The following is a 25,121-nucleotide window of genomic DNA, read 5'->3' on the forward strand; positions in this document are numbered from 1 at the left end:
CCAGGAGCTGCTTGTTGGTACGCGCATGCATGCGTTGGCTGCGTCTGGATGGGCGGACGTGCATGCATGGGATTCCACGTCAGTCGCCCTCGCTTGCCGGCCGATTATTATCACCTGACGACCAACCAAGAACAGTTGTACGGGCCGCGGCGTGCCAGTGGGCGCAGATCGGACGACGACGCCCCCCCACGCCGAACAAAATCTCCGGCGATCCTTGCTGCGTGCCCCTACCACGTGGCCCTGCGCCGTCTCTCCGTTTGGTCACCTAGCTGTTTTCCTTGCACGTTCGTTCCCCCCACCGTGTCCGGTTTTGGTTTCCTTCCAAGCAAGTAGTAAGATGACGAATTCACGACGATTCCGACTTGTTGAACCGTCAGATCCGAGATCCAGATCATCACACGGGTTACACGCTCGTGACCAGACGGAAACCACCGTGGGTACAGTACTACACAGTACACTGACGGACGGGACGCGTGGTTTCACCCGCGGGCCGTGCCTGAGCCAGCGTAGGAACAGTTGTGAAGGAGGCGATCGAGAAGCCGTGTGCAGGTCATCGGGTGGCCAGGCAGGCAGCCTATGCAATGCAAGGCAGCCATGTTTAGCGTCCCAATCCAGCGAAGCAACACGCACGCGCGACATTATTAGTTCATCAGCGTGGGGGGCGCCGTGCCCGTGGCTCGAGCTCCAGCTGCTCCTCCCGGCCCGGCGGCGAGCCCCCCTGCAGGCAAAGCCATCGCGTGCCGGCTGCCGCCGTCGACGCATGCATCTCCCTTCCGATCCGGTCCTCCCAGGTTAGCATCCGCCTCCGTTCCGCTGGATTGCTTGTCAATTACTTGAATACTTGTTATCCCCTTCGCCTCGACGCCGGGCGATTAGTAGTTAATTAATCGGTCCTAATCGCGGCGGCCGTACGCCGTGGAGAAGACACGGTTTGCTTTATTTTACTCTCGGCGTACTAGTAGCTAGCTGGCCGGGTAGCACGCCGCCGCCGCCGCGGCGCGCGCGCGCGCGTCCGACCGCGACGCGCCGAACGCGCGCGAGCGTGTGATTGGAACTCCGCTGGACCGTGGCGCGGATTACGGCGTGGATTACGTGCCGTCGTCTACGTTGATTGCCGAAGCGCGCAGACGACAACCTTACTGCTCCAGCTAATCAGCATCCTGCGTGAGGCCAGCTAAACCATCCATGGCATGGACCGATCGGTCAGCAGGTCGGTCGATTCTGATTTTGACCTCGTTTGTTTTAAAATGCTTTGCACAAGAGAGACATTCTGTGGCTGGCCGACCGATCCAGACATCAGTTCCGTACATCACCAGTTGCGACCTGCTCCGCTCGAACCGGTCGCGGCGGCGAGACTTGATCCGGCGACAGCGACGGCGAGCTCCTTCATTTGCTTGTCCTACTACTGTAGTACTAGCATGCGTCCGCCCGTCCGGGGCCGACGATGAAGCCTTTTCCATGCTCGGTCGGTCGCGTCCTAGGCGATGGCGACTGCCTGCTGGCCTGCCGCGCCGCATGCCGCCTCCTCTCCGATTTGAAGTTTCCATGCACACCTGGTGCGCTCCCGCACCGTACACAGCCCTCTATGGCCTGTCGTCCACACTTGGTCCTCGCCGGTGGGTCCCCGGCCGGCCCGGGAGCGGCGCCACTGCCACCTACACCTCCGATGCCAAGCTAGAGGCGTACAGTGCCAGATTTTAGCATATTTTCCAGCCATACGCCGCCACGAGTTTTCCCATTCCGCGACACTGGCCAAGAGCCTCGCTCATGAGTTGGAATCATGGCACTTGGATCGGCCATTGGACGCGAGCCGTCACCGGCCATCTTAGCACTTGACCACTGCTTATACATATGCAAAACACAAGAGAGTATAGCACTCCATGGTGCTGGTGTTTTTGTCCTTCGCTACCTCAACGGTGTGACATCCACAGACGAGTTTAGGGTGGCCCTGCAGCCTAAACAAGAAAAAAGATGCTATATTGGTGTCATTTTTAGCTTGTGTGTAAGAGAATTTGAGGTGCATGCGCCTTAATCTGATTATACGTGGTTGGCCACCCATGCATACACAACCAAGTGAGAACGACTCCTGTCGATCTATCGCAATAAAGGATTAAAGGGGATCCTTCTCATTAAGATTTTGATTAACTGCTGCCTTTTGCTATCACACAGTTGAACCGTACCTATGATTATTGTAAAATTGATCGGAGGCCCATCTAAATCGTAGTACACGACTGCAAGCAAACTGGACCTGGAACGAGTAGTGCATCACCTAGCTAGCTGATCTCCTGCCGATATTTTCGTGTCACGCCCGCGGCATTCCGTCACCTCGTTAGTTTCTGTCCGAATACCAGGGAAAGGTTGGTTACGACTTCCTCTTATATAACGCTCGATCAGGCCATCGATTACAGGTGTAGCACAAGTGTACCGTCACGCAACAGAGGCAACGGACGCCTTGGTTTCCTGTTGCACGTTTCCACAACTGGCATCTTGTGCTGACACGCACATTTGTTGCAACCGTCCCAGTTCAGCCAACAGGCTCAGCTTCTGTTGCTAGTGCCATTGCCACCGATGCAACCATTCAGCAGCTACTGCCTACTGGCCATCATCATCATCACCAGCGCCTCTGGACGCCTGGCCATTTTTAAAGGCTCCAAACCCGTTGCCTGCACATGCTCCGGTCTCCCTACCTCCTCTCCTCTGCTCGCTTTCTTTTCTTCATCGGAAATGTTCTGCTGCTGAGCTTGAGATCGATCAAACCAATTGGGATTTGTCCTAGCGCCCTGCCAAATCCATTCATCATCCAGCTGGGGGCGTCGACACTTGTAAGTTCACAGATGGTTCCTCTGTTGTTCATCTTTTCTTTGCTCCTCCCAACAGTTCGGTGACGACTTTTTTTTCCCCTCCTGTTGAGTTCTCATTGTTTGTCTTCTCTTTAAGTACTTGATTGAGTTTTCAGCTGGTCTCGTCTCCTCACACACACCAGACGTGTGCTGATTGTGTATTTCTGTTCTGTGCGCGCCGCGCAGGTCTCAGTCAGGACAGTCAGCTGAGTGAGCCATGGAGGCGGCCAACGGCACCACCACGCCCCGCGCCGTGCCGCCGCTTCTCGCCGAGGTCGAGGTCTCCAACCTGCCCGGCTTTGACCTCACCCCGACGCCCAGCCCGCGGCCCCAGGATGCCGCCGCCGCCGCCACCTCCAGCCCGCGCCCGCTGCCCAGCCCCAAGAAGCCGTCCCGCCCCGGGGTGCCGCCGCTGGACCGCGTGCCGCGCCGCAGCGAGGTGGTGTTCCCGCCGCTCGACTCCCCGTTCCAGGCGCCAGGCTACCGCTCCGTGCAGCCGGGCTCCATCAGCCTCCCCGCGTCGCCCAGCGGCTTCGGCGTCCCCGTGGCCATCCCCGTGGGGCCGAACGGCGGCGGTGACACGGACGGACTCCGGAGGCAGGCCATGGCGAACGCCGCGGCGCGCGGCGAGGCGCAGCAGCCGCAGGAAAAGCAGGGAGGTGGGAGCGTCCGGTTCGCGCACCAGCCGGACAAGGTGGTGTTCCGATCGCAGCCCATCCCAGGCGGCCAGCCCGCGGGCCCCGGCAGCGCCCGGGCGGGCCGCGCTGGTAGCAGGGGGTCGATGAGCCGGGACAAGCGCTACGACTCGTTCAAGACCTTCTCCGGGAAGCTGGAGCGGCAGCTGACCCACCTGGCCGGCGCGGCGGAGGTGCGCGAGGAGGGGGAGGACGGCAACGGCGACGACGACGACGACGCCATCACCGCCAGCCGCAGCACGTCCTTGCCCAAGGTCGACCGCTTCTTCGCGGCGCTGGAGGGCCCCGAGCTCGACAAGCTCAAGTCGTCCGAGGAGCTGGTGCTGCCGTCGGACAAGACGTGGCCGTTCCTGCTCCGGTTCCCGGTGTCGGCGTTCGGTATCTGCCTGGGGGTAAGCAGCCAGGCGATCCTGTGGAAGACGATCGCCACGTCGGCTCCCACCATGTTCCTCCACGTCGGCACCAAGGTGAACCTGGTGCTCTGGTGCATCTCCGTGGCACTCATGTGCGCCACCGCCGCCGTGTACGCGCTCAAGATCGCCTTCTTCTTCGAGGCCGTCCGGCGCGAGTACTACCACCCGATCAGGGTGAACTTCTTCTTCGCGCCGTGGATCGCGTGCCTCTTCTTGGCCATCGGCGTGCCGCCGTCGGTGGCGACGGAGCTGCCGCGGTGGCTGTGGTACGCGCTCATGGCGCCGGTGCTGATCCTGGAACTCAAGATCTACGGGCAGTGGATGTCCGGCGGGCAGCGGCGGCTGTCCAAGGTGGCGAACCCGTCCAACCACCTGTCCGTGGTGGGCAACTTCGTGGGCGCGCTGCTGGGCGCGTCCATGGGCCTCAAGGAGGGCCCCATCTTCTTCTTCTCCGTGGGGCTGGCCCACTACAGCGTGCTGTTCGTGACGCTGTACCAGCGGCTCCCCACCAACGAGACGCTGCCCAAGGAGCTCCACCCGGTGTTCTTCCTCTTCGTGGCGGCGCCCAGCGTGGCGTGCATGGCGTGGGCGAAGATCACCGGCGAGTTCGGCTACGGGTCACGTGTCGCCTACTTCATCGCCATGTTCCTGTACGCGTCGCTGGCGGTGCGGATCAACTTCTTCCGCGGGTTCAGGTTCTCGCTGGCGTGGTGGGCGTACACGTTCCCGATGACGGGCGCCGCCATCGCCTCCATCCGGTACTCGACGGAGGTGGACAACACCTTCACCAAGGCGCTCTGCGTCGCGCTCTCCGCCATCGCCATGCTCACCGTCACGGCGCTCTTCGCCACCACGCTCGTGCAGGCCTTCGTGCTCCGGAACCTCTTCCCCAACGACATCTCCATCGCCATCACCGAGCGCAAGATGAAGCCCATCATGGAGCTGCACGAGGGCCAGGGAGAGGACGGCAGCACCAACAGCAGCAACGACATCGAGGCCGGCGCCAAGTGATGGACCCCGCCGGATCGAGCTGAATGCACGCCGGAGTCGCCGAGCTTCACGTACGCCGTGCGTGGGGGCATGACGCGACCGGGTTCTTGGGTAGCTTGGATCGTTCATTCCGGGGGGCAGTTCTCGGATTGCCTGCTTGGCTTAGTGTGGTGTATAAAATGGAGGAAGAGCTTTTGATCGATCGATTGCAGCTATATTAGTACTCGGTAAAACTACTACATGTACAGAGTGTATTGCGTCGTATGAAATGGTGGGTGATTGTCGTGGAAGATTATGCATCCGTGCAATGTCATTTTGCTTTAGCATCCCAATATCTCCCTCCCTAAAGCTGAATTTTTTTTATGATGCTGCTGTGGGGGACTCAGCTCAAGGAAACTGAAACCAACGAGGACTGAGGCAAGTACTGGTACTGGGAGTCCTTTGGGCCTTGACTTCATTGCAGGAGCAGGAAAAATTGAATGATGCTGTCGTGTGGTGGAAAACTGAAGTAAAGAAAGAAAGAAAGAAAGAAACCAAAGAGGAGGACTGAGGCAAGTACTGTGGGCCTCTTGACTGCATTGCAGGGGCAGGTGAGTGATGATCTCTCATTGACCACACTGCTACAGCCCTACATGCAGGTACCGTATTGATCTCTCCGCTTGTTTGGGCCAGTGTATTGATTTTGAAGTTGCTTAAGTGATCGATGGATAGAAGAAAACAACATGTTAAGATTCGAGAAAGATCTCATGGTTCTATAGCGAGGACACACCGGATGTGAAAGATTTGAGCTCGTGCTGCAACTGCTCGATTCAACCAGGCCAAGGATCCAACGGACGAGCTTCGCTGTTGGCGTGGCTCAACGAGCGCACGATTTTGTCCCGATTCAGGGTCAGCTTCTCGTAGATTAAAGGTAGTTTTGGCCCATTAAATCACAACCAAACATATCAATCCCATTGTACTCTGCTCGGGAAATCCATTACAACGCTTGAGGATGTTGACAAGTCCACCGCACGGATCTCATGGCGTCTGTGGCGAAGGCTTATGTGTCTTTCGTTGAGAATTCGATATGCCTTGCTAATTTCTTAACCATATTGGTTTCTTGATTCTTTGGTGCTTCCTTATTTAATTCACTTGTTTAAAAAACCTAGACTCGGTAGCAACAGTCCATAATAAACTCATATAAACCACATGATTTATGAAGTTGTTGCGATAATATTTTTGTGAGGAGCACTTCCATTTTTGTGTAACCCAGAGACAAAACCTCACTGGAGCTAACCCTCCTCGTCCTCGATTGCATGGTATTCGCGTTGTCCTGGCGGGCGGCCATCCGTATCCTACTCGGATTTGCATGCACGCCCAGACCGTATATACGTACAGACGTGCGGGTTCAATCAGCTGAGCGCCTCGCACACATCTATGATCTACCGTGGTAATAAGCGATGCCACCACGCAAACGCCGCCGAACATGCCCGTGCTACGGCTCATCTGCTGGCGCTTCCGGCGGATCTCCTGCTCCAGATCGCCGCGCGCTCCGACGCCGCCGCCGTCGTACGGTGCGCCGCCACCTGCAAGCTCCTCCGGCGGGAGATCCTCTGCCCGGCCTTCATCCACAGCGTCTGCCGACCGCCGCCCGACGGCGTCGGCGTCGTGCCGCCCAGGCTCGTGGGCTTCCTCGGCGGCAGCAGGGCCTTCTCCCTCGCCCACCCCAAGACGCCGGCCGCCAAGTCCTTCGCCAAGAACCACCTCGCTCCCTTCGTTTGCCGCAGCGCCGCCGGCCTCCTGAAGGAGTACGAGGTCGTGACGACGCGCGGCGGGCTCGCAGTCCTGGAGCGCCGCGAGATCAACCTGCGGCGGCGATCCGAGCGCCGGTCCGACCTGTGCGTGTACGACCCCATGACCGGCGGCCGCGCCTTCTTCCCATTCCCGCCGGACATCCGCCGGAACCCCTTCATCGGCGCCGTCTACACGTACGTCGTGGTCACCGCCGCCGACGGCGCCATCGGCTGCCCCTTCGTGCTGCTCGCGGCGGACATGACCAGCCTCCTCGACTTCGGGAGTTCGGTCAGGGTGCAGACCGTGTCGCCGTCGTCGGACGCCGGCGGCGGGCAGTGGGGCCCCCGCAAGCTCGTCAGCCATCGCGGGACGGGGCGGTGCCTCGCAGACACCTTCAACTCGGCGGTCGTCCTCCGCGGCGTCGTTCACTGGCTCATGTACAGCGGCGACGACAGCGTGTTCACCAACGACGTCGTCACCGGCGCGCCCGGGACGGTCGGGCTCCCCTGTGGGCTCCGGCGACCCGCGGATACATACTTGCTAGAGGCGAAGCTGGGGGCGACGCCGGACGGCAGGCTGACGTTGCTCGTCGCCAACGAGATGAGCGTCTCGCTCTGGGTGCGGACGGCAGCTGGAAGCTGCTGTTGGCCCGTTTGGGAGCGGCACGCGCTGGTAGACACGGAGGCGCCGATTAGGTCGGTGTTGAACCCGGGGGGCCGCCATGGATTCGAGATTAGGGGTGAGGTTAAGCTGATGAACTTCGGGGACCAGAGGAGTGGCGCGGAGTTCTTGCGAGTCAATGTAGCTAATGGCCGTTCTGGCGGTTGCGACGTGCTCTTGGTGCTCGACATGGAGACGAGGGAGATGCGCAAGGTTAGGTGGAACGGGGGATTGCTGTACGAGGTGGACCTCGCGTCTCGGCTCTCCGCCATGAAAACCTTCTAGCTTTCCTTCTGATTGAGTGAACATGTTAATGATACTCCAGTAATTGACACTTCAGACGTGCCACGCCATGCTTGTACAATATTATATATTCAGTGTGTATCACGGGGAGAGGACTGATGGAGAGCTGCGTGAATGCACTCTTTGCCCACATAACCAGTTTGAGTGTTGTTTTTGCCACAAAAGTGCAGGGCTAATGTGATCATTGGCTTGAATAAATAACAGCAACATGACGTTTTTTAAATTAAATATAGTTGAGAAACCATAACACATGAAAATGACGAGCGCTTTAAATTCCATTGCAAAATGGTTCTCTAGTGATCCTCTTCATCTTTTTTCTTCTTTGCCAAAATGCCTCAAAGTCGGAGGGGTTGGGAACGTGGAGTATTTATTAATACTCCATCCATCCTAAATTGCAGGTCATCTTAAGCTTTTCTAGAAATATACAGTAAAAACTATGTATTTAGAAAATTTAAAATGATTTACAGTTTGAAAATAGAGGGAGTAAAAAACATAATTTGGGAAGGAAAGAAAGTTTCAAAGCAGGAATTTTGCAGAAATTCCTTTGAGTGCATCCTTACAATTAGGCTAGGCCCAAACCTAGCCCAGTCCAATTCACGATTCAGCCCATTACATCTCTACATGGTCTTCCCCAGAAGCATCCGCCGCCGCCACTCACACCATTATTGGACGGCCGCGCGGGAAAACCCCCAAACGCACCTGGCGTCTCCCGCGCCCGCCGCGAGCTCGCCGCAATGCCAATGACACCGCCGCCACCGCCGCCGCGGAAGGACTTCCCGGCGTTCCCGTTCGCGCCGTACCCGATCCAGGCGGAGTTCATGTCGTTCCTCTACGGCGCCCTCTCCTCCGGCCCCGGCGCCCTCGCCCTCCTCGAGAGTCCCACCGGTCAGTCGCCGACCACGGACCACCACATCCTCCCTCCCCCCTCCCTCACCGCCAAACCCTAACGGTTACCGGCCTCGCTCCCTTTCTGATGCCCCCCTGCAGGCACCGGCAAGACGCTCAGCATCATCTGCAGCGCGCTCCAGTGGCTCCTCGACCGCCGCGACGCCGCCGCTACGGCGCCGGCCCACCCCAGCGGCGGCGCTGGCCCCGGGGAGGACGACGACGAGCCCGACTGGATGCGGGATTTCACGCCGCTGCCGCCGGAGAAGGAGAGCACGAAGAAGAAGCCGAAGCCTCCGGCGATAAGGAAAGCAGCGGGTTCGGGGAAACCCGACGGATTTGGGGAGGAAGGCGCCCGCGACGACGATGGGAGTTCCTGCTGGAGGAGTACGAGAGCGACGGCGAGGACGGCGCCAGGCACGGGGTGGGGAAGCGTGCACATTGCGGTAGTAGCAGCAGTAGCGATGGCGAGGAATTGGATGAGGAAGAGGAGGAGGTGACGCCCAAGGTTTACTTCACGAGCCGCACGCACTCGCAGCTCTCGCAGTTCGTGGGGGAGCTCAAGAGGACGGAGTTTGCAGGGAGGATCAGGACGGTGTGCTTGGGGTCCAGGAAGAACTTGTGCATCAACAAGGGTAAGGGAATCTGTTAAAGTTGCTGTGTTTCCTTTGAGGAGGCGCCCCTGTGTGTGAGTGAGTTGATGTGTGATGTGTTTGCCTGCAGATGTTCTGAAGCTGGGCAGTGCAAACCGGATTAATGAGAGGTGCTTGGAACTGCAGAAGAACAAGAAGAGCAGCAAAATTAAGGTCAGGTGATCTTGATTGGTTCTTTATTTGCTTGTACTACTTGTTTGGAGTGCTTTCCTGACAGTCATTACATATTATCCTTTCACCTGAGTGGTGAATATAATTATTGTTTAACAATTCTCATGTTTAGGTGACACTAAAACTCTGCTGCAATATCCAACCTGGTTGATTACTAGTAATTCATTTGATGGCCATGAATATGCAGGTTGAGGATGATAAAAGAAAGGCGCGCCAAGCAAAGAACTCTTGTGGGTGCCCAATGTTAAGGAATAGAAGTCTACAGAAAGAGTTCAGGAGCGAAGTGTCAAACCAGGGTGCATTAGACATTGAGGATTTGGCACATATAGGAAAGAAGATCGGAACATGTCCCTACTATGGTTCGCGGGACATGGTCCGTTCAGCTGACCTTGTAGTCCTTCCTTATCAATCTTTGTTACTGAAGTCTGCTAGAGAATCACTTGGCCTTAATCTGAAGAACAGTGTTGTCATCATAGATGAGGCTCACAACTTAGCTGATTCCCTGACCAACATGTACAATTCAAAGATTACATCATCTCAGGTTACTCTCACGTTTTATTCACCTTTCCATCGCAATCTGGCAATAGTATTTTGCTCTGTGCGGTAGATATCTGTATCTGCTAGCAATCGTATTGCTTTCCATTTCTTTCAAGAAGCATAAATATCTATTACAATCCACACTTTTTATTATTTACGATTCATTGCTAGGACAAATGTCATATAGCTCCATGTTTTGTATCCTGATGCACATTCAGTAGTGTTGTCAAAACACAAAAAGGGAATAGGAATATAAAGGGGGCCTAAACAAGGAGGATCCTTCAGTGGTGAAACTTACCGTGGCTTGCCGACACGGTTGTATGGCACATGATAAAATTCTAAATATGGTCTTGTCCGGTTCATGTTCAGAATTTAATGTTGAAAACAAAATTCAGTCAGTACATGACTTGAGCATTCCTTCTAAATTGGCCTTTTTAGTGTTTCCCTAGCCTAAAATTGGGATTGTAGCATTGCTTCTGTAATGTGCTGCTTACAATTACGAAAATAGTGATGTTCAGAAAACAAACTTCATTATCTGATTCTCATGTTCGAAACTTTGCTTCCTGATATTCATTTTCCTTTTGGATTGCAGTTGAAGGCAGTTCTTTCCCACCTGGATGCATACCTTAATAGATTTGACAATGTTTTGGGAGCTGGGAATCGACGATACATCCAGACCTTGACAGTTTTAACAAGGTCTTTCCTACGAGCTTTGATCAACAATCAGGATGGTGCCAGCACTATGTCTTCTATGACCATAAACCAATTCTTATTTTCGCTTGACATTGATAACATAAACATAGTAAAACTTTGTCAGTATGTAAAAGAAAGCAATATAATTCACAAGGTGAAGAATTCTTCCACAATGTACTCATTCAATTGCCCGATGCACATGCCATCTGACTGTTGTTTTATCAGGTTAGTGGATATGCCAACAAGATACCTAGCATCCAAGATGGTGTAAATCAGTTCAATCTCCAGCGGGAACATGATGAAGGAAGCATTATAGCATGCTTCCAGGCATTGGTTGACTTTCTGCGCTCCCTTCTGAACAGCAATGATGATGGAAGAATCATTGTTGCAAAGCAAAAGCTCAGTGGACAACCTGAAGAGGCATATCTTAAATTTGTGATGCTTTGTGCGGAAAAAATATTTTCAGAGGTACTACACCTTGCCTTTTTGTGTCGCTGAAAGTTTATGCTGTAGCTACCTATGAATTTTTGCTCCTTACCTCTTGCAGGTCACTCGGGATGCTTATGCTGTTATCCTGGCTGGTGGAACCCTCCAGCCTATTGAAGAAACTAGGCTACGCTTGTGTCCAAGCTTACCACCAACTGATATAAAATTCTTCACGTGCAACCATATTGTTCCTCCTGAGAGTATTCTTCCAATAGCAGTTACACGTGGACCCTCAGGCATGACATTTGATTTCAGCTACAATTCAAGGAGCTCTCCTTCCATGGTTTGCACTTTCTGCCTCATATATCACGTCCCCTAGCTTCTGCCACTCTAGCATACATTATGAAAATACTAATTGTATGTATTTACTTTTATATGTATTTATTTTGCAGAGCATCTTCTTTCCACTAATCATCAATTAAAACATGTTTAATTGGCAGTATTACAACATGTACCCTCCCTTAGTCAACTTGTCTATCGTTAGCAATCCAGGATAATATAAACTCTGCTGCAAAATGTACTTATGAGTTGCTTTTGTATACCTGTGTTTCTTTTTGTTTCATTACCTTGTAATGTTAATCTTTGTTGAATGCACTTGCATAAGTCCTTGTTTATCCCTTCATTTCTTTGTTTTTAATTGGAAATATAACTACTACATGGTTGCTTCATTCTATCCATCTACACTTATCTATAACAGCGAAATTCTTTTTTTTCTGAAATTTTTAAAGTGCAGCTTATCTGCAGCTTCTTTTGTTGCTTTGTTCATTCCTGATCCTTGTGCAATATGTTCTACTTGAATGCACTATCTTTGTGCTCATTCTTATTTGCTTGTGTTTGCAGATTGAAGAGCTTGGACGTTTCATCTGCAATATTGTAACAGTTGTGCCTGAGGGCGTTGTTATGTTTTTCTCTTCTTATGATTATGAAAGGCGTGTATATGATGCATGGACGACTGCAGGCACAATTTCCAAGATTTGTAAAAAGAAACATGTTTTCAGAGAACCAAGGAACAGTGCTGATGTGGAGTCTGTCCTCAACAAATACAAGGAGACAATCCAATCCTGTAGTAAAAATTCCCAAGGCCAAGGCATCAATGGAGCACTTTTATTAGCCGTTGTTGGTGGTAAGATTTCTGAAGGCATAAACTTCAGTGATGGGATGGGCCGCTGTGTGATAATGGTTGGCTTGCCTTATCCAAGTCCCTCTGACGTTGAGCTGGTAGAGACGATAAAGCATATTGAAACTATTTCCAGCTCGTTTTTGGTTGGAGATGATAAGGCCTCAGGGAGAAAATATGATGACGAATGTGAACTTCAGCCTGGTTATGATATATTACGGAAGTGCACTAAAGGTGGAAGAGAGTATTATGAGAACTTGTGCATGAAAGCTGTGAATCAATCGATTGGTAAGCTGCTTTACTTTTAACATTTGTGATGCTTATTCACTGTTGGCATACTTTCTTATATGATAAGATGAAACAATTGCAGGCAGAGCAATCAGGCACATAAATGATTATGCTGCAATGCTGTTGGTTGACTCACGTTATGCACAGGCTTCATCAAGCAAGAGTTTTTCCTGCCCAACTGATAAGCTTCCTCAATGGATAAAAGCACGACTCTCTTGTGCTCAAAACTATGGAGAAGTTCATAGACTGTTGCATCAGTTCTTCAAATTCAATAAACAAAAACGCTGAAATGCTGTAGAAACAAGAAGCAAAGCATTGCCAGTTGATGCAAGGCAAGCAGACACATGCAGGTTTGTGTATTCATCTTCATGTGTTTTTAGATTGTAGCATTGTGTTTGCTTATCCTTATGTATACTGCCTACTTATGAGCTGTGATCCTGTACATGGCTGTGCAATAATGTTATTCTGAATAAAATAAACTAGTATTATATAGATAATTTTTTGTACAGAATTATGGTGACAGTTATGCTTGCCCTGAAGGAATTATGATTAGATACGTATTTCTTTTGTTCGAGACTGTAGAACAAAATAGCAAATATAATTATTTGGTCAGTTCTTATCATTGTTTCAGTTCTCTGACATGATAGTGTAAATCTAATAAAACTCATTTTACTGATGCAGGACAAATGGAATTCATGTGTTACTACTAATATGATGGTATATTTTTGAAGTGGGGACAGAGTACTATTTTGATCCTTGCAAGTTATGGTTACATGGATAAATTCTTGAAATCTACAATCTAGGCAAGTGATCTCTGTGTGTGCAATTTTATTAGTTCTGCCATCTTGCTGTTTGCTTTTTCTTAATAGAAAAAAAGAGGAATAGGATGAAACAAAAAACAAGCTACAATTTTCAGCTATCCTTTTTTTGAAGAGCAAGTCCACCAACTTTTCAATTTGTTGTTCCTTCTGAAGGATTCAACTACGAATTATCTCAGTATTACATTATTGCCATACTAGGACATCCTTACTTAACCATATGCTAATAATCTTCTGAAGAACATTCAATACAACCAATTAATCGTTTGTGGTGGGTTAAAACATTCAGCCTTTTCTCACTATGCAGAGGCCGGGATGTTTATTTCGATTATCTAAAAAAAGCTTGCATCTTCTTGAATTTTAGACAACCTAGTTATCAGCTAACCAGAAGAAACGGAGCATCAGGGTTGTGTTGTGTGCCACAGTGAAGACAGGGAAGGGGCCAGCCAGAACCAAAGATTTTATTGAACTGATATTATTGTGATTTCATTGCCCATACATGATGATTCAGCACTTTATTACTTGTTCTATGGTTCTTCAGCAGCAGGCACCGCCACCAGCGATGGCGCACGGAGTGGTGCAGTAACTGGGCAGTGAAATGCCACACATGGCCGGCAGGTTCTTGGCACCCAGAGCAGCATGCTGAAGTTCATAATACTCGGAGCCTTGCAGCATCATCTGCTGTACTGTAGTTTCAACCAAGCTGCAGACCTCCTGGCATCGATGGAGCGGCTCCACTTGCCTGAGCTGCTGGCAGCACTGCTGGTGCATCGCCATGCAGCTGCTTGGCTGCCATGTGCGCGACCAGGCGTAGGGCCACCCTGTGACCGCGGGACACCTCTGCCTGAGGAATTCGCCACATGGGTGCAGGCTTCCATAGTAGCCTGGCTGCTGCGCAGAGGCGCTGCTAGCTGCGAGAGTGAGGAGAGCGAGCACGATGAAGATCTTCATGCTGGCTGCTCCTGTAGGATGCTACTTTGATTTGGTTTCTATGTTATGTGAAGGAATTGATGGTTGACGGTGCTAGAGGATCATATGAGAGGGTTATTTATAAGGGTGATGGCACGCCGAATGCGTTCTGGGTTTTCTTTTGCTTGTGCATTTGCATTGCTTTGCTTTGCTAAGTTGCTATCTCTGCGTGTGGTGTCATTGTGTTTGGATGCTTCCTTAACTGAACATTTGGAATGTTGCAATAGCTGGAAATAAATGTGCACTTGAATGTTCATCAAAGTTACTTTACAGCACGTGAGAACGGCATGGAGAGCTTCACACGATTTCGTCACTGTACTTGACTTGTTGAGGTGCTTCTGATTAGATAGCTTGCTATGGCTTCTATGGTTCCCTTCACGCATTTGAACTGTTCTGCTTGAAAAACTCTACTCTCGTTTCCCTCTAGCCCACGGTTTTTCTTTCGTTTCCGAAAACTAGATTTGTAATGTTCCGGAAGCTGTTGAGATAAATCATAATAGTATAGCTTGACATGACTTGCCAAAACGTACTCCCTCCGTCCTAAATTACTATTCATTTTAGCTTCTTCTAACTACATAATTTTTGCTACGTATCTAGATATAGCATATATCTAGATGTATAGCAAAGTCTATATATCTAGAAAAGCTAAAACGAATAATAATTTGGGATAAAGGGAGTACAAGGCAAGCATTGTCCGGACTCCAGAGCACTCAGTTCCTCTGAAATCAAGCTTTTGAGGGTCGTTACATTCTATATTACTGAACTACGAAGTGCAATATTCTACAAGTTATTGCGAGGTTTTGGTTCAACTGAGCTTGTAGAAGACCGGGCGCAGAAAATATATATCATGAATAGAACATTAAAATTATTTCTAGTCAGGGATTATTAAATAAGTTAATGGATTGGTATCTCTTTGCCATGGCACGGAGACATGCAAGACGTATCAGCCTAGTAGATGCAGGACATTAACCACCGCCTAGTCATCTAAAAAGATACAGAGGTCTGGTGCATTAGAGCAACTCCAAGAGTTTCTCAAAATTTGGCACATCAGTTGGGCTGACCACCTCCCGTCACAATCACCTTCTCCCTCATCGCGATCTCCGGCACCATCACTGCCTCCATCCTGCGTACCCAGCTTGTGCGCCTCCGTCACCACCACCGCGCTGAGGTCGACCACGGCGGGCAAGAGCGTGCGCCTCATCCGCCTTTTGCCGGAGATGGACTGCCAGGCTAGGGAGCTGCCGGAGATGGACTGCCTAGGGAGCTGCCGGAGATGGACTGCCAGGCTAGGGAGCTGCCGATGTATTCTGGACACATGGCTTCTTCGTTCATGGATAGTCTATGTTTTTATTTGGATTAGTTCATGAACCGTCAACTCTCAAGCTCTTAGCGGCCGCCACCCGTAGCTGTGGGGCGATTGGGGAGGAAAAGGTTCGCGAAAATTTGCAGAGCGACGGATCTAGGATTCGCATCGCTGTATTTTTGCGGTGTCATTGGAGGAGCTGTTGGGGGCTCTTTTTTCATGTTTCTCCCTAATTAAGGTATTAGGGATACCCATTTTACTCTTGGCCTATAGGGCAGAATAATGTCGAAAATGTTGAATAGTCTCAACGAAAATGTTGAATAGTGCATAAATTAAACATAACTAACACCGCTTCAAATGGACATTTCTGCCTTCTTTCGTTGCCTGTCTAAGTGGACAATATTTTGGATAACACAAAACTCGGGAGTGCACCTAGGTAGGCAATATGTAGGGTGAAGTGGATTTTTATTTAGACATACTCATAAGGAAAACATAATGCACGTGCACATTGGATTCAAATGTGTATCTAATACTCGCAGGATTTTTGCAAACTCGGGAGTTCTCTCGCTTGACCCCTTTGAGGAAAAAAGGACAACAATTGCATTCCCTACTAGATATGTGGTTGAATGTAATATTAAGTTCTAGGTAGTCTTTTTAAGGTTAATGATGTTCAAGCGGTCCTATGAACACGTAGAACTTGCGACGATGCAATTGTAGCTCATAGAAACCAGTATCCACAAACTCCTTGATTACAATTAAGTTTCCATGCATCCATGCAGTTAAAAATATAGGAGTGCATGTATTCCTCATAAATATTCGTGTGCAGGGTTACATGAACATACATACATAACATTATAAGGAATATGATAATCCACTAATTTATGATGATGGATTATCGTCACAAAAGTGATGCAATTTCTTCATATCATGTATAATAATGATATTTTCTTGGACCACACAAACACACAATTGTTGTAGAATCTGTCATATAGAATGTACTTTGTGACAATGTTTAGAAAATGGTCACAGGATGTAATACATTCACGACAATTACTTTATCATCATGAAATGTATGTATGCGTTAAACATATATGTATGATGATAATGTTTGTCATTTGATGTAGAGTAGAATGTCACAAATCAGACTACAAAGCATGGATAATGTACGAAATAAATTGAATTTTCATGTCAAAATATTTCTTGTGACTAAACAATTGGTCACGAATACCACGATGTGGAAGCTCAATGCAGGGATGACAAAAAAAATTTACCCTCAAGGCATGCAAAATTAATAGTGGTATCTGTGCAACATGACCAGGCACAAAATAAAAGAATTTTCAGGCTCTGTCATGCATTGCTATCATGTACTTCAAAAGCTTCTCCACCATTCATGGCTACAGTGACATATAAAGATGGATAAGAAATATTTCTTGGAATGAGGCTAGGCATGCAGTCAAATCCCTGCAAAGCTCTATCAAATCCCATAAATTCCCAAAGCTCTGTAAATTTCCACATAAGCCCCTAAAACTCTAGAAAATCTGAAACCAAGCCAGTTATTAAAGAGATATAGCAAACCAATGGCCATCAAGTTAAGGGTCAAATTGCTAAAGGGATACTTTCCAAATTCAATACTAATTCATCAAATCTCCAAGAATATCACCAAATAAATTATGACAATATTTTGTTGACATGTGACCGGTTAGGTGGTAAACCACCACATCATTTTACCATGAATAGTTACACCTACAAACATAGGTGTCATCTCACGAATTTTACCATGCCACGGATCAGGGAAAAATAAATTGTAAATAATGCGCTTCGAGGTGGTACAACTATATAGGAGTTCACCATGCACATAATCAACGAAAACATGAGACATGAATGGCATTTATGCATTGAGGTGCACATGGAAATGGTTGACGTAATAATTGAATAAGGATCATTAATCCTAGACTAGTAACTAAAGAAGAAAATGATCGATTTGATATTATGGACAACTGGGCAAACTGTTCTGGTTTTTGTTTTTATAGGATGGCCTGGCTTATTCTTTACTTCTGTACGGTTGGTTTTCAGGGATTGCATAGACAAAATCCACAGTTAAGACTTGGGAAAGGAGCCAAACTAAACTGTAAACTTGAAAGGACATGTGGTTCTTTATATTAATTTAGTTCAGCATGGCATGGCCGTTAGTGGGAGTTAAAGATGTACAAAACTAAAAGCTTAATTTCTGCCTCTATTTCCTACAGTATTAATCTAACAAACATTTAAGTTACATTTGTGCAAATGTTGTCTCCATATGTTATAGTATATGTGATTGGTCATGACATACAACTTAACATAGGTGTGGGATAGTATATTTGTCAGGATAATATTGAAGCAACTGTGTATAGATTATGGTGGTTGCTAAACACCAGATAGAAAATCAAATGAAAGAACTTCATACATGATATGTTGTGGAGTCTCTATGTATCAAGCACTGTAATTTTTATTCTATACACAAAACTATTTTTACAGGAAATTTATATCTATCATCAATGAGAATTGGAAGTGTTAGGATTTAGTCTTCACCTTGCTGAATGCTGAGGAAGAGATGAAGCTTGCCATTTTTTATGTAGCTTCAGGGCTGATGATGATGCTGCTGCTTTCGACCGAAGAAATAGATGAATTCTGCAAATGAAACATAGGTACAAGAGAGAAAGCAACGAAGTATTTTCTGATTATAGTTAATTAGATAAGGTCTGCCTCGTAAGTTTTATCATGATCATATCATCATTATTTATGAACCATGCACGAAACCAAAGCTCCAATTTTCCCATAAATCGGCAAAAGTGTTGTGATCGACATTATTACAGACCGGTATAAAATCCAAATAAATTAAATAAACACCACATATAATGTGCAATCTTTATTCAGCGTCTCTCACTGCACCGTACCATTGTTTAGCCATCGTCCTAGTTACTTGGTGCCGGAAGGACCAGCAACGTTGGAAGGACCGGCATCTTCGTTCGAAGTACCAGCGACATTTGAAGGACCGGCATCTTCGTTTGAAGTACCAGCAACATTCGAAGGACCGGCACCGTCGTTTGAAGTACAAGCAACATTTGAAGTGCAGGCATTGTTATTCGAAGTGCCAGCAACATTTGAAGAAGGACCGGCACCATTGGAAGGCCCCGCACTGTTTGAAGGACCTGGACGGTTGGAAGGACCAGCACCGTCGTTACGCCTTCCATTCTCCAGCTCCTGCATGCCTCTGTTGATTACGTCATATAGTTCTTGCTTCTCGCCCTTGAAGGTTTCCATCTTCTGCTTGATCTTAAACAGCCCACCCGTGCCAACCTTGGTCGCACTTTGCTCCAGTTTCTTGATCTTTCTGTTGAGACCACTAACCTGGGGCAGCAAAACAAGCAGATGACATGCATGAATTAGCTACCGATCCAGTACCATGCATAAATTTATAAATTCAAATAATGCATGAATTTGGAATACATACTCTGCGCTTAAACATGCGATACGTCGGGTCCTTTTGGCACAGGAGCTTAAACAATGCTGATGCAAAGTTGGGCGCATTGGCGAGATGATCGTCGTTAATGTTGAGGTAGTCCGGAGTGTCCTGGACGGTCATCTTGGAGAGCTTCTTGCCTTCCTCCCTTTTGAGAGCTTCCACGCGTAGGTGCTCCTGCATGCTTGGGTACATCAACACATCGACACCGGAAGCTGGATCGTACGGTGGAACTTGAGAGGATTCGAGTATATGATCTGGTTTGAAACCCTCCCAGTTAAAAGGAGGGAATTTGTCCAAAGCATCGGTTGCGGGCTGATGAGCGGCTGCAGGCACTTGTGCTTCATCAGCTACCGATGGGGCATCAGGGTTTTCTGAAGGCTGAGCGGCTTCGGGAGGAGATGCTTCAGGGGCTGCAGCAGCTTCGGCCACAGATGGAGCATCAGTTTTCTCTTGCGCCTGTGTGACTGCAGGCTGAGCAGCTTCAGAAGGTGTTGCTTCAGGTATTGCTGCTTCAGCTACAGATGGAGCATCAGTGTTTCCTTGCGCCTGTGTGACTGCAGGCTGAGCGGCTTCAGGGATTATTGCTGCTTCAGATACATTTGGAGCATCAGTTTTTCCTTGCGCCTGCGCAGGTTGAGCAGCTTCAGGAGTTGCTGCCTGATGAGCTGCACATGCAATACCAATGTTCATAGACTCATATACATATATGCATGGAGATTATCCTTAATATAAAAAAATGCATGGATATTATGAACAACCAATATATAATCCATTTTATAATTTCATTTCTCTCACCAATTGGAGCAGTGGCCGACAGTAAATTGTTCAACATGCCAACCTCGAGCTCCATATGTCCATGGTTGCTCGGCTGTGGCGCGGTGATATTGTTGTCGACGACTGCCGCGCTCGGGTGTGGCACGCTGATGTTGTTGTCGCCGGCTGCCGCGCCGTAGCTAGTGCTGGGGCCGCATGTGTCCTGCACCAGCCCGGCGTTCTTCGTCTTCATCTTCTCCACGCTCTTTGCTATGAAATTCTGCACCCACTCGTGCCTCCGGCCGCGGAGACTGAAACAAAGAAACAACCAGATGATGTTACCACCTACCTGCAATAAGAAGTGATTTCCTTTTTTTTTTGTGTTGAGCACAGTAATGTGGTTGATCGATCGAGCCACTTAACTCTAAATACAGCAGCACTTTCGTGCGGAATTGGCCGTCTGCATCCATGATCATACGATCAATGATCGCATGATCGTAAGTCCCCGGGTATGCGCTGTGCACGGCGAAATGTATCTTCGACACCCCTGATGCACAGGTGCATGCATTATAGCAAGTCGTTACTGGAATATAAATCTGAGGAAGATGATGTGCGTATATGTAAAGAACCATGATGCATGTTTGCTTGCTTACGTACCATGGAGAGCAAGAACCTCCCGGACGGAGCGGCACCTGGCGCAGTCCAGCCGGCCTGGGACGATGGGCTTGAAGGTGACTTCATCATCGGCGGGGCCCACGTCGTCGTCGTCGTCATCGGGCGCAGCAGCCTTGGCGCCACCACCGGCGTTGCCCTCCGCGCCGTCAGTTGCCTGGAGCATGGCGGCGAGCTCGTCCAACATCCTGCACATAGTAGGGCTTGGAGGGGGGAACATGCTCTCGCCTTCCAACCAAGACGCGCCGTCGACGCCGCCGCCGCCGCCCTGCTGCGGCATTGGCGTTGGGTCGGGGAAGGCGCCGTGCGCCTGTGGAATCTGCATCTCGGGGGCCGGCGCGTGCGTCGGCGGCTCGACGACGTCCTCCATGGCCATCGCCTGGACCTGATGGTGCTCGTCGTTATTGAAGGCCGGCGCCTCGTAGTGCTGGGCGTTGATGGGCGGCGCCTCGTAGTGCACGGCGTCGACGCCGCCGTCGCCCTGCATCGGCGTTGGGTCCGGGAGGCCGTACGCCTGCTGCGTCTCGGGGGGCAGCATGTGCGCCGTCTGCTGGACGTCCACGGCCATCGCTTCGTACTGCCCTATGTCCATGGCCGGAACCTGATGGTGCTCGGCGTTCATGATCAGCGGCTGATAGTGCTCGCCGTTGATGGGCGGCGGCGCCACATGGTGATATGCGTCCATGATCGGTACGTGGTACTGATAGTGGTCGCCATGGACGCCGTCTCCCTGCCTCAGCGTCGGGTCAGGGATGCCGTACCCCTGCTGCATCTCGGGGGCCAGCATGTGCGTCGGCTGGACGTCGATGGCCATCTCCTCGTACTGTGGCTCTACGTACATGCCCGCCATATGATGGTCGTCAGCGTTGATGGCCGACGCCTCATAGTGCTCGGCGTTGTTGATCGGCGCCGCCTCATAGTGCTCGGCGCCGTAGATTGCCGGCGCCTCCGGCGCTACGTTCTGCTTCTGTGGCGCCGGGTGGCCGTGGATACCAGTTGCCGGCAACTGGACGCCAAAATCCGGCGCCGGGTGGCCATGGATTTCAGTTGCCGGCAACTGGACGCCAAAATCTGGCGGCGGTTGGCCATGGATTTCGGTGGCCGGCGCCGGGAGCGTCTGTGGCGCCGCCGGGAAGGCTTGTTCAGTGGCCGGCGCATACTGGAAAGGCCCCCCGACAGTGCCCTCCGGTTCAGACAAGCCGTACGGATGATCCTCAGGGCTAGGAAAATTCAGGAAGCGGTCGACGTCGCTGTCAGCGTCGTACGGGTCGCCGTCGGACATGGCTGCAGCGGCGGCGCAGGCGGGCGGCGCATGCGGAGGCCGATGGAGAAGGTACTATGCGTGGGGCAGCGACATTTCTGAATGTGGACACGCGCAGCGGAGCGCCTGGCCTACGACAGCGGCGGCGCGGAGGGTATTTGTAAGTTTGTAACTATACGTACGGCGCCAAGGGGGCGGACGCCGGGCGGTTGCCTGGTGGAGTTGCCGCGCGCGCGACGGGACGCGACGTTTGGCGGGCGGTTCGCGCCATCTTTTTTTTTTTTTTTTTTGGAGAGGGGTTCGCGCCATCTTAAGCGAGCGGTTTAGGGGATGGACCGGGAAGTCCCAGTATCAGGCATATAGGCCCAACAAAACGGAGCCCACAGCCCAGCCCAGTATAGTTCGCGGCCCACCCTAAGTTCGGACTGAAGAAGGTCCAAATACCTCACAGCCTTTTCTTTTTGAGAGGGTGGGCTCGACAAAACGGAGCTCAGCCCAGTAGTAGGTCGCGGCCCACTTCTACTACGCTCACAGCATGATGAAGTGGCCTAACAGTGCACCGAGATCAGCCCAACAAACGGCCTGATGTGCTGCTGGCTATAAATACCGTTGGGATGTTGTTCACTATCACTAGCATCTGCCTCCAACCTCGGCGCGCGGCGAATTGGATCACCACCAGTCCACCACCCCTCGAGAGTCACCCACCCAAGCAGCCAAGCTCCTCCATGCAATCCATGGACTGCGGCAGCAGAGGCGGCGGCCGGCGCCTCAAGGACCGCCTCGCTGAGCTGCTCCGCCCGGCCAACTCTCTCCTCCGCTCCCCCTGCAGCTCCACGTCGTCCACCTCCAAGGCTTTCACGGCCACCGCCGCCGCCACTACCACCACCATCACCACGATGTCGACCTCCTCCACTTCCACTACCGCTGCCAACTACACCATCGCCAGCGCCCTGAAGCTCGTCCCCCGCGCCGAGCCCTTCTCCGCCGCTCTCGACCGCCTGCGCCACCCTCCTCCCGAGCGCACGCGCAGCAACGACAAGGAGGGGAACTCCTCCTCCCGCCACGGCAGCCGGCGGCGGCGTTCCAAGAGCGTCGTCGAAAAGGCCGGCGGCGTCAGGACGCTCTCGTCCAACCCCTACGGCTTCACCTCTTCTGGCGAGGAGGAGGAGGATGACACCGACGACTACTGCTACGGCGACGGCGACACGGAGGCCTTCATGTCCTCGAAAAGCCTCATGTCCTCCGACTCTTCCAGCTTCTACACGTCCAGGAAGCTGCCGCCACCACCCACGAACAAGAGCCGCCGCCAGCGGAGGAAGCGGCGGCGTTGTCGGCGGCCAGCGGCGAGCTGCGTGGCGGAGGCGTGCGGAGCCGGCGCCGTGAGGGAGCCGGGGTTCCGCCCGCTGGTGGCGACGACGGCGGCGGCGGCCGCCGAGGAGGTGCGGAGGGGGCTGGCGGTGGTGAAGCGGTCGCGGGACCCGTACGGCGACTTCCGGGAGTCGATGGTGGAGATGATCGTGGGGCGGCAGGTGTTCGGCGCGGCGGAGCTGGAGCGGCTGCTGCGGTCGTACCTGTCTCTCAACGCGCCGCGCTTCCACCCCGTCATCCTCCAGGCATTCTCCGACATATGGGTCGTCCTCCACGGCGGCTAGCCGGGCGGTCGCCGGCGTAGTTGGATCCAGTGCATGCGCCTGAACTTAATTGCGTAGGAGCCAGTCTTACTGAGAGTGGTTAGTTGGGATGTTAAGTGGAGTATTAACTATGCTTGTTGATGAGCATGAGACGGTAGCTGTACTTGATTGTGAGGCTAGCAAGCTTGATGGCTGGCTGCCTGGCTGTGCCTGATTGATTATCACGTTTGAAAGTTTGATCCAATGGCAATATCCTCTGTGTTAAATAAGACTCTATTATGGGCATACATATTTTTTCTTCTTCTTTTTTTTAGGCATATATAATTTGGGTACTTTTGAATGACAATTTTGATGAAGCAGTGTAGTACTGCTTCAAGTTGCAGCAATGGTTTGAAACCTTTAAATCCTGGCGGGTGCAGTCTCAGGAAATTCTGGCATGCATGTTTGCGACAATACTATGACAACTTTTGTGTTCTTGGCACGCCTAGCTAGTATGTTTACAACTTCAATTCAAAAGTTCAGTTCAAATCATTTCCAAAAACCAAAAGCTTGATTCAAAAACAATACCAGTGCTGATGCAAGATTCTACGGTAGCTATAAGGGGTCGTCAGAGTCTCAGGGAAACATGGAAACATGACCTGCATGAAACAGAGAAAGAGCATGTGGATGGAATTTGAAGATAGCAATAGAGTATGGCTCCCAAGGTGGCACAGAGTTTCAGCTAGGAGCTAGCTCGAGCTTCCATTCCATGGGATTTGAGCCAATCCACATCCAGCCGAGCTCTCCATTCCATGCCTACGCATCAGATCCCCTGCCATCACATCGTGAACAAGAACAAGAGAGGCGACGACATAAATGAGGCCTCCCAGTCTGGTGCCTGTTCCTTTCCAAGCGCCTAGCACCTGGCGCCAAAACCGGTGGCTTGGTACAGACAGGTTTGCATTCAAACTTTAATTGCAAAACGAGACGTGTTTGCTTCAAGCCGAGTTTTGAAAGGTGGTGGCGGAGGCTGCACGTTCTCTCTCCGGATTTGTTTTCGTATATCCTCTCAAATACTACTACTACTATCAATTAATAGGGGGTGGACGGGTGGTTTGACATGGACCATATTTGGTGTGTGCACGCCGTGTGGACCATATTCAAAACCTGTACCTACCTTCTACGCATGCATTTACAGTACAGTACCTGAGTATCTTCCTTTTGTTGCTTTTTGCATGAGAGGAGAGAAAAAGAAAAGCAAGCCATTAGCCATAACATACTACATAGTACTCCCTCCGGTTTCGAATTAGAGGTCGTCCAGGGGAAACTTCCGATTTCAAATCACAGGTCGTTCTCATAATTTCCGTCCATTCTGAACTATATTGTCCTCGCGCGTGCATTGACGTAGCTCGATCCCGAGGCTGGACGTACTCGCTCCCGAGGCGGCAATTAAACCGCGCCCCACTGCCCTCTCGTCTTCCCCGCTGCTCTTTAAACCGCGCCGCGCGCTGCTCCGCCCCTCTCTCGCTCGCCGCGCACCGTTGCTAGCTGCACCATGGACGCAGGCTCCATGTATGGGCGCTCAAAGGTCATCGCACCGGCATTCGTCAATGCAAGTTCAGTGGATGAGAGCTTGCAGGTCATCGCGCCGGAGAAGGACGACAATCACTCCATGGACGTGCTCATCGTCCCTGATTCCGAAGGCAAAGACAACGACCTGTGTTTGTGC

The 25,121-nt window shown here is 50.9% G+C and overlaps 4 protein-coding genes across 4 annotated transcripts; 3 read left to right on the forward strand and 1 right to left on the reverse strand.

Moving 5' to 3' along the window:
- Positions 1 to 2,359: 2,359 nt before the first annotated feature.
- LOC101783196 (S-type anion channel SLAH2) lies at positions 2,360 to 5,264 on the forward strand. The gene is made up of 2 exons (XM_004960575.4): positions 2,360 to 2,822; positions 3,027 to 5,264. Exon 2 carries the CDS (start codon positions 3,058 to 3,060, stop codon positions 4,957 to 4,959), a length of 1,902 nt encoding a protein of 633 aa, XP_004960632.1. The 5' UTR covers positions 2,360 to 2,822; positions 3,027 to 3,057; the 3' UTR covers positions 4,960 to 5,264.
- A 3,090-nt stretch (positions 5,265 to 8,354) lies between these two features.
- LOC101783601 (ATP-dependent DNA helicase DDX11-like) lies at positions 8,355 to 13,306 on the forward strand. The gene is given in 11 exon segments (XM_012844404.3): positions 8,355 to 8,559; positions 8,662 to 8,925; positions 8,928 to 9,194; positions 9,283 to 9,365; positions 9,571 to 9,924; positions 10,513 to 10,767; positions 10,839 to 11,081; positions 11,161 to 11,382; positions 11,940 to 12,504; positions 12,587 to 12,854; positions 13,186 to 13,306. Coding segments are annotated over 10 exon segments (2,610 nt in total). The 5' UTR covers positions 8,355 to 8,408; the 3' UTR covers positions 12,793 to 12,854; positions 13,186 to 13,306.
- A 455-nt stretch (positions 13,307 to 13,761) lies between these two features.
- On the reverse strand, positions 13,762 to 14,529 carry LOC101783999 (prolamin PPROL 17D). The gene has a single exon (XM_004960577.3). The coding sequence runs from the start codon at positions 14,271 to 14,273 to the stop codon at positions 13,860 to 13,862; it is 414 nt and encodes a 137-aa protein (XP_004960634.1). The 5' UTR covers positions 14,274 to 14,529; the 3' UTR covers positions 13,762 to 13,859.
- A 7,890-nt stretch (positions 14,530 to 22,419) lies between these two features.
- Positions 22,420 to 23,717, forward strand: LOC101784410 (transcription repressor OFP8-like). The gene has a single exon (XM_004960578.4). The coding sequence runs from the start codon at positions 22,508 to 22,510 to the stop codon at positions 23,432 to 23,434; it is 927 nt and encodes a 308-aa protein (XP_004960635.1). The 5' UTR covers positions 22,420 to 22,507; the 3' UTR covers positions 23,435 to 23,717.
- Positions 23,718 to 25,121: the final 1,404 nt, after the last annotated feature.

This window comes from Setaria italica, chromosome III (genome assembly GCF_000263155.2).
Source record: "Setaria italica strain Yugu1 chromosome III, Setaria_italica_v2.0, whole genome shotgun sequence".
NCBI lineage: Eukaryota > Viridiplantae > Streptophyta > Magnoliopsida > Poales > Poaceae > Setaria > Setaria italica.

Excerpts from the sequence above, each read along its gene's own strand:
- LOC101783196 (XM_004960575.4), top strand. The coding sequence starts at position 3,058 with ATGGAGGCGGCCAACGGCACCACCACGCCCCGCGCCGTGCCGCCGCTT.
- LOC101783999 (XM_004960577.3), bottom strand. The coding sequence starts at position 14,273 with ATGAAGATCTTCATCGTGCTCGCTCTCCTCACTCTCGCAGCTAGCAGC.
- LOC101784410 (XM_004960578.4), top strand. The coding sequence starts at position 22,508 with ATGCAATCCATGGACTGCGGCAGCAGAGGCGGCGGCCGGCGCCTCAAG.